This window comes from Scyliorhinus torazame, chromosome 5, assembly GCF_047496885.1.
Source record: "Scyliorhinus torazame isolate Kashiwa2021f chromosome 5, sScyTor2.1, whole genome shotgun sequence".
Taxonomy (NCBI): Eukaryota; Metazoa; Chordata; class Chondrichthyes; order Carcharhiniformes; family Scyliorhinidae; genus Scyliorhinus; species Scyliorhinus torazame.
The window spans coordinates 164,683,634-164,696,859 of record NC_092711.1 but is presented as its reverse complement, the minus strand read 5'-3'; the positions used below and the strand labels follow the sequence as shown (position 1 = coordinate 164,696,859).

Sequence of the window (13,226 nt, the reverse complement as noted above, 5' to 3'; positions counted from 1 at the left end):
TGAGTCTTCATTTCTCAATGTTCACAATGAGTAGGCTTGGTCACTTTTCTCTCTTCAAAATACAAGACTGATGGGCTAATTGAGGTCATTAAAATTATCAAAGCTTTTGACAAACACAGTGGATGTTTCCCACTTGTAGGGGTAAGAGCAAAACTTAATTCAGGAGAAACGTCTTTCCAGACAGTAATGAGAATGTGGAACCCACTACCAGTGAGTGGAGGTGAATAACATTGATACATTGAAGAGGAAGCTGGATGAACACATGAAGGAGAAATAAACAGACGGACACACTGATAGAGTCAGATGGGAAAGCATGGGAGGAGGATGAAGTGAAGTAGAAATACTAGCAGAGATTGGTTGGGCTGAATGGCCTGTTTCTTTGCTGTATATTCAATGTAATTTAACCTGGTATTGCCTTTAACTCTGACATAGTCCATTCCAGGCTAAAGAGAGAAGTTTCACTCACAGAACGTTTCAGATCATTGTTTCCAGCTATTGTCCAATCAATGCCTTTGTCAGTCTGGTGTCTCAGTGAGTTGCTGAGGTAATAAATTCAACTACAAACATCAAATGTGATGTCTTCTGATATATCTTTGAAGAGCAGATCTTTTTCAAGTGGACTGAATTGGTTATATTTTCTCGGTCACAGACCTTTCCGGCAACAATTATTATTTATCAGTCTTATTTAAATTATGGAGTCTGTTTTATACAGTAAGACGTCTCACAACACCAGGTTAAAGTCCAACAGGTTTATTGGAAATCAAAAGTTTTCGGCGCACTGCTCCTTCATCAGGTGAAGTGAGCAGTGCTCAGAAAGCTTGTGATTTTAAATAAAGCTGTTGGACTTTATCTTGGTGTTGTGAGACTTCTTACTATGCCCACCCCAGTCCAACGCCGGCATCTCCACATGTTTTATACAGGACAAAGCACCAGCTTGTTGAGTACCCCGTCCACCACCCGAAACAGTGACTCCCTTGACCTCCAGAGCACAATGGTAGCAGTGTGTGTACCATCTACAAGATATTTCACGGTACCACAGTGATAGGGCAGGGCATTAGCACAATAATAGGGGCAGGACGTTAGCACAGTAATAGGGGCAGCACGGCAGCACAGTGGTTAGCACAGTTGCTTCACAGCTCCAGGGTCCCAGGTTCGATTCCAGGCTTGGGTCATTGTTTGTGCGGAGTCTGCACATCCTCCCCGTGTGTGCGTGGATTTCCTCTGCGTGCTCTGGTTTCCTCCCAGAGTCCAAAGATGTGCAGGTTAGGTGGATTGGCCAAAGTAAATTGCCCTTAGTGTCCAAAAAGGTTAGGTGGGTTTACGGGGACAGGGTGGAAGCGTGGGCTTAAGTGAGGTGTTCTTTCCAAAGCCAGTGCAGACTCGATGGGCTGAATGGCTTCCTTCTGCACTGTAAATTCAATGATTTATGAGCTCACCAGGGCTCCTTCGACATCACCTTCTAAACCCATAACCTTGACTGTCATGAAGGACAAGGGCAGCAAACACATGGGAACAGCACCAACCACTCTGTGTGGCAGCGAGCTCCACATTCTCACCACTCTTGTCCTTCTCTTCTCCTTCATCTGTTCATCCAGTCTCCCCTGATCCTTTGCTTTGTTGTGAGTTTTCTGTATTTAACACGAAAGTACTTGGAAATGAGTATTTTCCACAACGCGTGCTCTTAAAGAGCAGCATGACCAGGAGAGAGTCTCTCCCATGGAATTGAAATTCACATCAGCAACAAAATGCAATCGGCATGAAAAATGCCTCCACAACCGAGCAACTTAACTGAGAATACAGACCCTGGGATTTCAAGATGAAACCCCTTCATCTCTTACATGACTTATCAAAGTCCGTAATATATTTCTCCATGGATGACCACCTATTTCCTGAAATCTATCAAATGCTTCATATGCTTCCAACAACTCATCTTTTTTATACGACTTATCCAAAACGGTAATGGAATATCCAATCAGTTTTCAGTATCCAAATCATTCTCAACGAATTCCGAAAATACTTTCCTCATAACCTTCTATTTTGCTGTTAATGATGAAGCCAAAGCCCCATCCAGCCTCTTTCAGGGGAAGGAAGTGACCCGTGTCCACATCTCAGCTTCACGGTTCCATTCCTGATATTGTTCTCCCTCCGAGAAAATTCATGGATAATTAAAACCTGTCCTTCTGCCATTCTGTCACTAACATGTCAGCAGCAATGTGCTTCTTCTCAGAGAGAGAGAGAATGAAACTTCTTACACACCAACACAGCACCAAAGTTTAGTGTTGATACTCTGCTACCATGTTATTCAAAATAGTAAGAAGTCTTACAATAGCAGGTCAAAGTCCAACACGTTTGTTTCCAATCATTTCATCAGGTGACTCGCCTGATGAAGGAGCTGTGCTCCGAAAGCTAGTGATTCGAAACAAACCTGTTGGACTTTAACCTGGTGTTGTAAGACTTCCTACTGTGCCAACCCCAGTCCAACGCCGGCATCTCCACATCATTCAAAATAGTGTCTGCAGAGGAAGAATCGATCGAAAGCTGAGTCGTACTTTGAACAGGTTTATTTCCAAAACAACAGAAACGCAGATACTCTCCCAGTTCCCCACCCTCACCCTTATCCCATCTACCCTATCCCCACCCTCCCACGCCCAGTTCTCCTCCCCTGAAGGTGCTGACTCTTTCCTAATGTTCACAATTAAAGGGCTGGTTTCCCCAGGAGATGGCTGACATTTGAGGGGGCAGTAAATTAATATCAGAGAGAGAAATTTCTACTGTTGTTATATGGTACAGATTAGATCTATCATTGATGGTTCTGTAATAAAATATATTTGTTATTATTTCTAGTTTTGTGATGTAGTTGTGTATCTACGTTTTATTTTTCCAGTCATAGAGTGATTATAGCACAGAAGGAGTCCATTCATTAATTTGAAACCATACCGAATCTGCTGAGCAAACCAGTCAGTACAATTGTACCTCTATATCCATGTTCCCCTGTAAGTTTAGTTCCTTCATGCTCCCAAGCTATTTCATTTTGAAATCAATAATCATCGCAGCTTCCACCAACCTCACAGGCAGGAAGTTAGAAGTCCTGACAACTCGCTCCGAAATAAAGTTTCTCCCGCACACCCATCTCTAATCAAGCAATACAGTTCGGCGGCACAGTGGTACAGCTGCTCACAATGCCAGAGACACAGGTTTGATTCCAGCCTTGGATGTGACTTGGGTGACATATCCTTTTGGTAATGTGGTGACCAGAATTGTAGGCAATATTCCACGTGTGGCCTAACTAAGGTTCTGTACAGCTGCAGCATGACTTGCCAATTTTTATACTCAATGCCCGACCAATGAAGACAAGCATGCCGTATACCTTCTTAGCGACCTTATCCACCTGCGTTGCCACTTTCAGTGATGTTTATTGTAATTTCCCAATCTACCACAACTTGCCCCTCATACCATGATAGTTTCCTTCTGCGAGAAACACCCAGATAAATTAGGCAAAAGAACCATGTAACCACCATAGCCCATCTTCATGGCAACGTGGCTGCTTTGGGAACTAAATATCTTCCAACATGCAGACACATTTTCATTCTGTGCTCCTCGTCAAACTTGAAACCAGATAATCGCAACGAGCCTCAAAAATGGTCAGCCCACCGGAGGCAGCGGTGTTAGACCGGCCAGTCCAGCAGAAAGAAACCCTCCAATCATCACCAGTCACCAGATGTCAGAATGAACAAAATGCAGTCCTGGATGTCAGTGAGAGCAGAAACAATAACGGAGCAAACATCTGTAATTTGTGAACTTCTTGGAGTCACAACAGGTGTGATGAATCACAAAACCCCCTCCCCACATTGAGAGCAGATGAATGGTCTCTCCCCAGATTTAACTCGCTAGTGTCTCCAGAGTTGGGATGGATCATTGAATGTCTCCCCTGCTCAGAGCAGGTGAATCGCTTCTTCCAGGTGTGAACTCACTCGTGTTCCCACAGGGTGTATGGATATCTGAATCCCTTCTCTCACTAAGAGCAGGTTAACGCTTTCTCCCTGTGTGAACTCGCTGGTGTCTCTGCAGGTTGGATAACCGAGTGAATCCCTTCTCACACTGAGAGCAAGTGAATGGCCTGTCCCCAGTGTGAACCCGCTGGTGTCTCTGCAGGCTGGATAACTGAGTGAATCCCTTCTCACACTGAGAGCAGGTGAACGGACTCTCCCCAGTGTGAAATTGCTGGTGTCTCTGCAGGCTGGATAACTGCGTGAATCCTTTCTCACACTGAAAGCAGGTGAACGGCCTCTCCCCAGTGTGCACTCGCTGGTGTGTCAGCAGGTTCGATGAAGTAGTGAATCCCTTCTCACACAGAGCAGGTGAACGGCCTCTCCCCAGTGTGCACTCGCTGGTGTGTCAGCAGGTTCGATAAACCAATGAATCCCTTCTCACACTGAGAGCAGGTGAACGGCCTCTCCCCAGTGAGCACTCGCTGGTGTGTCAGCAGGTTCGATGAAGTAGTGAATCCCTCCTCACACTGAGGGCAGGTGAACGGCCTCTCCCCAGTGTGAACGCACTGATGTATCCTCAGGCTCGATAAAGCAATGAATCCCTTCTCACACTGAGAGCAGGTGAACGGCCTCTCCCCAGTGTGAACTCGCTGGTGTGCCCGCAGGCTGGATAACTCAGTGAATCTCTTCCCAAACCGAGAGCAGGTGAACGACCTCTTCCCAATGTGAACTCGCTGGTGTTTCCGCAGGCTGGATAACTCAGTGAATCCCTTCCCACATTGAGAGCAGGTGAACGGCTTCTCCCCGGTGTGAACTCGCTGGTGTGACTTCAGGGCGGATAACTGAATGAATCCCTTCCTACACACAGAGCAGGTGAACGGCCTCTCCCCAGTGTGACTGCGTCGATGAACTTCCAGCTGAGATGGAGCACTAAATCCCTTCCCACAGTCCCCACATTTCCACGGTTTCTTCATGGTGCGGGCGTCCTTGTGTCTCTCCAGGTTTGACAATCAGTTGAAGCCTCATCCACACACAGAACACGTGTACGGTCTCTCCCTGCTGTAAATGGTGTGATGTTTTTTCAGGCTGTGTAACTGGTTAAAGCTCTTCCCACAGTCAGTGTTCTGGAACACTCTCACTCGGGTGTGTGTGTTTCGGGGCTTTTCCAGTCACATTGATGGTTAAAATCTTTTGTAGCTGACAGAAAAGACAAACATTTCTCCTTCTAGATTCAAAGTCCGGTGATATCCAGTTCCAAGGAATTGAGAGACTCAGTCAGATTGAGACGTGAAGTTTGAGGTTTCTGTCTGTAATTCCTCCTCTTCTAATATCCTGTTAAAACAATTCACAAAAGAAATCACTGTCAGCACAGGATAGAAATTCAGAACAGACAATTCTAGTTTCTCTGGAACATTCTTTCCGCTTTCATTCCTCAAAATGTGTAAATATCCATCCCACACACTCTCCCTCCATTCTCACTCTGCTGTATCTAATATTCACCCTCCCAATTCTCCTGAAGGTGCTGATTCAGGCTGATTGACAGATCCATACTCACTGCATCTGACGAATGTGATATAAAATAGTTACTTTAGAGATATTAGTTAATGTAATGTAGAGACAGGCCAGTCTAATTCTGGTGAGTTCACAGACAAAGGATTTCAGAACGCATGGCAAAGCAAAGGAAGAGGTGTGTCCACCAAAGGAGGAGAAAAGGATGCTGGGTAATAAGGGCCAGAGGAAGGGATTGGAAGTGAGCCAATCAGAATGTCTGACCAGGTCACGAGGGGTATAGGATGACCTATGGGAATCGTGTATGTGAAACTTGATGCCATTTGAATGTATCAGTAGAGACTTCTTTGTTCTACAGACTCACTTGATTCCATAAGTGTACGAAGCAAGATGTGCTTTGTGCCACTGTGAACTGAGTAAAGCTTGCAAGCTAAATAAACTAACTAATGCTGTACCTGCAAATCCATCTCGACTTTTATTGAGGCCAGACTGACGGGTAAAGAAATTTGGGATTTGACAATTGGTGCCGAAAACCCGGGATTTCTCAAGAAGGTTCTGACCAACTGCGAAATCAGAATTAGACTGATTATGAACAGGAGGATGGGGAAAAAGGGCCCACAATGTACACCTGGAAAATGACCGCGCATTGATTTTTCCCCTCTTCTTATCGTCTGATTAGTCTGGTCACTCGCGGTTGGTACGGAAAGATCGTCTCGACGAAATCAAAGGTCAGTCTGGGGATTAGAAATTTAATTGATGGGATTTCATATTGTTGATTCTGCTTGGGTTAGGTTTTGGGTTGATGGGACATCTAAAAGATGATTCAATTCCAAGTACAAGTGTTTTTATGGCTGATGTGACTTCAGTAGATGGAGGTTCAGTCAAGTATAAGTGTTTTAATGTCTGATGTGACTTCAGTAGATGGAGGTTCAGTTCAATAAGTGTTTTTAAATCTGAAGATGATTCAATTCCATGTGTGAGTGTTTTAAATCTATAGTTGATTAAGCTTAAAAAATTGTACCCTTGGACTGTAGTGGCGAAAAACGCAGTTCTGAGGACTAGTTGAGATTATGGGGAATTCCTTGGATAGCACAAATGATCCAGGCATGCCACTGCAAATATTATGCGATATGTATCTGGATAAAGCAAAAGATTTCAGAAAAATGTCAGCAATGCTAAGAAGTAAAATGGGGGATGAATGGCCACTAGGGGGCACCAAAGACCTAGAGATTATGAAGAAAATTCAGGGACACATCTGCAAAAAGAGTCAAAGTATGAAAGCAAAATAATTAATTGGATTATGGAGACAATATTGTCAAGAGGAAAGAGATAAGATCATGTTATCAAGTTGGCAGGACAATGCCCTTAAAATGGGAATCCAATTAGTGAACAGGGTAACCAAAAAACATTACAGGTCTTGAAAAAGGAATGTGCATTCAAAAAAACGCGCAAGTAAAGACAGGAAAGGCTCGGGTCAAACAAAAGATGGGCTACGTAGTTCAATGGCTGGCCTTGAATTGACAGAAAATGATCCATTCGATGATTTAAAAATGTCAGTAAAAGTTCTGACTGCACCTGTAGCATTGTCTGCACTAATTCCAGAACCACCAGAGTATAATAATTTATATCCAGTCACTGCTCCCCAGATTCCAATCATGCCAGTAACTCCAGCCCTTTTGGTTGATAGCGTGGGTCCCGATTTACCATCTTCACGATCAGTAGGGGAAGAGGAGCTCTGTTCCGCAAGCTCAGTTAGCTCTAGGACCAGATCTCGGAAAGCGAGAGAAGGGCTTGATCCTAACCAGAAACAATTAAGCATACCACCTAAATCCCTCCAGACCAAGGGGAAACCGCAAATTTCGAGAACAAAGGGAGATGCAACAGATGATTTTGAAGAGAAAGAACTCCCTCTAGTGACAGGGGGAGACGTCGAAGTCTTGGAAGAACCAGAGGAAATAGCTAGAGTGCCCCCTGGTGAGACTTGGAGACAGTTGCCAATTAGGAAGATACCAAACCTTGACGCCGGGGCCCAGCCCACGATAGACGTTTATTTGCCATGGACACCCAGTGAGATGATGGCTATTATGGCTACAATCCCAGATAGAAAAGAATCTCCTGCTGCTTTCGTGGATTCCCTGAGAACTACCATCTCAATTTATCAAGCTGATTCTAGGGACCTCTGGGCCCTAGTCCAGCAGGTTTTAACCCCAGCAGAGTACCGCAATTATCTTAATCACTTGAATTATGCTAGCCACGCCGCACTTCAGCAAGCCCATGCGTTAGACGACGATAGACGGACACAAATCCTGAATGTGTTGAATAGCACATTTCAAAAGCCCATAAATATTTCTGCTATCTTAGACCTAAAACCTAAGAAGATTGAAGAGCCAGAGGAATTTCTGGAGCGTTTTAATGAAATCTACCGTGGGCAGTCAGGCGACTTGCCATATCAAAATGGTCAGAATTCCCCTCAATATTGTGCTATGTTAATGCATTGCCTACCACCTTCCGTGGCTACTGCTGTGAAATGTAATAACATGAATTGGACAGAGAACGACCCTTCCCAGATGGTAAGGGCAGTCAGATTTTATTGGAAGGAGGGTGTAGGCCAGGAAGGAGGCTCAGTTACAAAGGTTAAGACTGAGTATGTAATGAAAAAGGATGATCTGCGACCCCAACAGGCAGCAGAAATGGTAGCTTACCAGCTGGAGCCCCAATATTGTGACTTTGGGTGGGTAGATCAGCGAGGGGGAGGATATCAAACCCACCCAAAGGGACCCTCAGCTCCTTTTTATGGCCTACCGTATGCATCAACAGCTTTACAACCGCCGCCCCCTCTGAGGGGCCATTGGTCTACTGGGAGACGAGGACGGGGCAGATATAGAGGGAGCAATGCACGTTTTAATTGCGGCCGTGCAGTTCAGTGGCAACAGGAATGCCCCTTTAAAAGACAGGCAGGAGAAGGAGATTACCCGACCCAAAGGAGGGGGTACCCAGCAAGGGGAGGACAGATGAGATACACTGACTTCTCCCAGGCAAACCCTTTCCCAACACAGGATTTACTAGCTAATTTAGTCATAAGGACTCTCCAATCGGACAGGGAACCCATTATCTCTCTGCAGATAGGAGATCAACATCACTCATTTGTAATCGACACTGGAGCAGCCATGTCTTCTGTGCAATCAGAACTTCGACTACCATTATCCGACCACATGCAGCAATTGTCGGGGTTCCAAGGACAGGTGTGTGAGTATCCTATTTCTGAACCTGTGACAGTCACTTACGAGAATAAGTCTGCAGATCATCAGTTTGTAGTGACTACTGGATTGGACTGTAACTTGTTGGCTCGAGATTTACTGTGTATCTTCCAGCTACAGCTAGAGTGCGGAGACGAGGGGGTAACGGTTAAATCATGGAGGATTAGACAACAGTGCTATATTTCTATCACCCCCCAGTGGTGGACGTTAGACATTTAACATTCACTGCATCACGTTACCCTGGCCTATGACAGAACCGGACAAAACAGGGAGTTGGAGGACAAATACCGGCCATTAATTTGGACCGAATGGCCAGTCAAAGTTACAGCCACAGTCACGGGAAAAGAAGGTACAGCTGATTTTGTTACAATACTACCACATTTATGGCCACAGTCAGCTTCGGTAAGCCCTCATATTACACGTCAGGTCCACGACCAGTACCATGCCAGGGATCTGGGACCCATGGTAAGGAGGGCAGTGGATCATTCAGATCCAACAGAGTACGCACTTCAAGTCACGCCAGACGGCACTGCCATAAAATATTTTGAGGTCCCTGAAACGATTAACACTCGACTGCAGCCCCGTCTATGGACAAATTAATCTGAGAGCTGTTGCAATAGGGTATTTTGGTCCCTTGCCAATCAGAATGTAACACCCCCATACTTGCTGTGCCTAAACCAGCCAAGCCAGACCAGTACTGATTAGTACAGGATTTACGTTCAATCAATGCCATCGCATAGCCGTTACATGCTCTCACTCTCCAACAGGATATTACGGTGTATAGCTCCCACTCGGTCATCGCACTACTGAGGCAATTGCAGACTCAGCATCTTACCGCAGCTCGTCAGAATAGGTATGAGATATACCTTTTGAACAATCCACGTCTGACATTTAAACACTGTACCACTATCAATCCAGCCTGTTTTCTTAGTGGTCCCCCTGTCCATGAGGACGCACCTGGCCACGACTGTTTAGCCTTGATTCAGGAAACTACCACAATAAGGGACGATTTGAGTGATATTTCGTCAGAACAACCTGACATGATTATGTGTGATCAAATATCCCACCGGGGTTTAGTTAATGACCTACTGCAGGCCCTTCTTATGCCCACGCAGATTTCCGTTATTAAATGCGCTGCCCACACAAATGGTAAGACCCCAGTTGACGTTGGTAATGAACGAGCAGATTGTGCAGCGCGGACAGCCGCGCAAATTCAGCAAGTGATGGTGCCTAAAATGTTAAGTCAGACTAAACGATCTACTATAAATATGTCTGCTTCTGACAAGTCAATGCCAACCATCCAAGACGTCATAAGGTTACAGGAGGACGCTCCTGAGAGTGATAAACAAATGTGGAAACGGTTAGGTTGTACATATGATTCTGTTTCCTCTTTATGGAACACGCCAGCACATCAGACTTGTCTGTCTGATGTACTGGCTTTATGGGTCATCGAATGTGTACACTTTGCAACTCATTGTGGGGCTCGAGGGACTAGTTATTTGTTGCTGGACACTTGGTGGCACCCTGAAATGTAGGGGTTGGCCCAGAGTATCAGTAATCGGTGGTTGATTTGTCAGCAATATAACACCGGAAAAGGTATCCCTTGTGGGATGGGGCAAACCCCGTTGCCCAGTGGTCCCTTTGAGACGCTACGAATGGATTACATTGAGTTGGAAAGGTGTCAATGTTATAAATATGTTTTGGTCATTGTGGATGGGTTCAGCAGATGGGTTGAGGCGTATCAGACTACCGATAATAAAGCTGCTACTGTGGTTAAAGTTCTGATGCGGGAAATCATTCCCCGGTACAGTATACCAGCTCAGTTGAGTTCTGATAACGGGCCTCATTTTCTTGGACAGATTAACCTGCCTCCCTTCCCCAGTGCTATTTTACAGGTGTGGAGCATGATGGGGTGGCTACGCACCGTCTGTGTGACATTCGGCCTCACCTCGCTTGGAGTGTCATTGGCGACGGACATGGAAAAGGGAAATATTATCTACATTTGTAACCCCAACCAAACTACAAGGACATTTTGTTTATGCAGAGGTGATGTTCTTCGCTGCCGCCATATACGAGGACATGGTATCGACTCATGGAAGGTCATCAGGATAACGGAAAATGCAGGAGTCATGAAGCAATTGCACCGGTCCCGGCGATGGGAAGGGAACATTATATGGACATTGCCTTGTTTTTGGAGTACATGTAAATTTGATTTTGGATGTGTTAAGATTGGTGCGATAAAGGTAACATCAGACCGTCAGGAGAGCGTAGGAAGAGACTGTGAGAGAGAGAGAGAGGGACTAGAGAGAGGACGGGGCGTGTGAGAAGGGAAGTACAGCTAGAACGTAGGTTATCGGGAGATACACTTAATTTAGTTAAAGGCCAAACTGAGGAAAACCTGGGTAGTATGAATCTCTTCTACCAGATTTACCACCGCTTGTATGGCCACGGACGGGTTGTCTGCTACCCGAACCCCGCAGTGGTGTCTAGGTTATTTTCTGTTTCACCGCTTTGGGGCACTCCCCAAACGGTGGTTCATTGTCAGCGTTCCGAGCCACCGCCCGAGCAAGTCACTCTTCCTTACGATCCGGGTTCAGCACCACCGGCTATTTGCCTTCCCCTTCCTCGGGATAATTCCCACTCACAGTATGATAGGCTGCAACGGTGGAGGGCGTATATACCTAGCCACTTCACTCCCAATAGGGATTCCCGGTCGTCCGAGAATTGTTTCAGCAGTGAAGGATACGGCTGTTTGCTGGTAGAGGTGGAAACGAATATAACATGTCTGTTCCCCACCTGTACGGCAGGAGGTGCCATATCACCCAGGCGTCTGGCCAATGCGTTTGTTACAACACCACTTGCGTTCCATTGAACGCCGGCCTCCAGCTCCTTTGTGGCTGGGCGAATGTCTCTCATATCACTGTTGGGACTAGTGCTTTCCGCATTGCTAGGCGGCCCGAATGGGTGTTTCGAAGCTGGATAAACTGGGCTACTGGGGGATCCTTACGCAACCGATATACTGATTGTGATGCTAGCCTGCACACGGAGCAAGGATACTACTTTTTATTTAATGGCACAGTGACCAATGTTTTGTCACCCCCATTTCCCCGCCAAATTGCTATTGGGACTCTAGTCCCTACCACAGTCCCCTGCCCCTCGGCGTGGATGCTGCATAATCAGTTAGCACGCCGGGCAGGCTCGGCTGAATTTTGCGAGAACTGGAAAAAACCTCAGGTTCTCGCACCCAGCCGGGGTCACTCAGCCGGATGGGGGATTCTGAGCGTCTTGACACTGGGAGGTGTGGGGGGTTCCTTGGCTGTCAGCAATAGGCATTATTTTATTTGTGGCCTTACCATCTTGGGAAATGAAACCTTGGGAGTCCTCGGGGCAATAACCAAGGAATTGTCTCAGCTACGGTTGTTTGCAATGTAGAACCGGTATGCTCTTGACTATCTTCTGGCCCGTGAGGGTGGGGTATGCGCCATAGTACAGGGCAAGTGTATCATGGGAGTTCAGGACTTGACCACTAACATCACTAAATTTATGGATCACATACGGGATCACCTGGAAGGAATGCAGGATCCTGGCTCTTGGGGTAACTGGGGATTTGGAGGTTGGAAGGACTGGTTGATAAATATGGCCACGTATTTAGTGGTGGCTATCGGCTGCATCTTTGTGGGCCTAGCCATCCTTAAATGTGTGATGGGTAGAATGCGGGGTACACTGGAACAGTTCAACACCCCTAAAATCTTAGCTGTCAAAATCCATGAGGGTGCAGCAGATGAAGGGGGGCTATGCCAGGAATTGGAAATGCAGCGACGGATCTTTTTAGATGAGGAACCGTAGCTATGGATTGGATAGTTCGGTTATCATGGAATGATAAAAGGAGGGAATGACGAATGTGAAATAAAATAGTTACTTTAGAGATATTAGTTAATGTAATGTAGAGATAGGCCAGTCTAATTCTGGTGAGTTCACAGACAAAGGATTTCAGACCGCATGGCAAAGAAAAGGAAGAGGTGTGTCCACCAAAGGAGGAGAAAAGGATGCTGGGTAATAGGGGCAAGAGGAAGGGATTGGAAGTGAGCCAATCAGAATGTCTGACCAGGTCAGGAGGGGTATAGGATGACCTATGGGAATCGTGTATGTGAAACTTGATGCCATTTGAATGTATCAGTAGAGACTTCTTTGTTCTACAGACTCACTTGATTCCATAAGTGTACGAAGCAAGATGTGCTTTGTGCCACTGTGAACTGAGTAAAGCTTGCAAGCTAAATAAACTAACTAATGCTGTACCTGCAAATCCATCTCGACTTTTATTGAGGCCAGACTGACGGGTAAAGAAATTTGGGATTTGACACTTCCTGTCCTGGGCACAGAGATCATAACAAATAGGAGCTGCAGTTGGCCATTCGGCCCATCAAACCTGCTCATTTATTCTGTGGGATCATTGGTCGATTGATGTCAGCAA

The 13,226-nt window shown here is 45.9% G+C and overlaps 1 protein-coding gene across 1 annotated transcript in view; it reads right to left on the bottom strand.

Moving 5' to 3' along the window:
* The window catches only part of LOC140420430 (uncharacterized), a 33,589-nt gene that overhangs the window by 2,888 nt on the left and 17,475 nt on the right, over positions 1–13,226 (bottom strand). Inside the window, exon 2 of the mRNA XM_072504435.1 lies at positions 11,330–11,334. Coding sequence (XP_072360536.1) covers positions 11,330–11,334 — 5 coding nt within the window. The remainder of the gene's footprint in view (positions 1–11,329; positions 11,335–13,226) is intronic.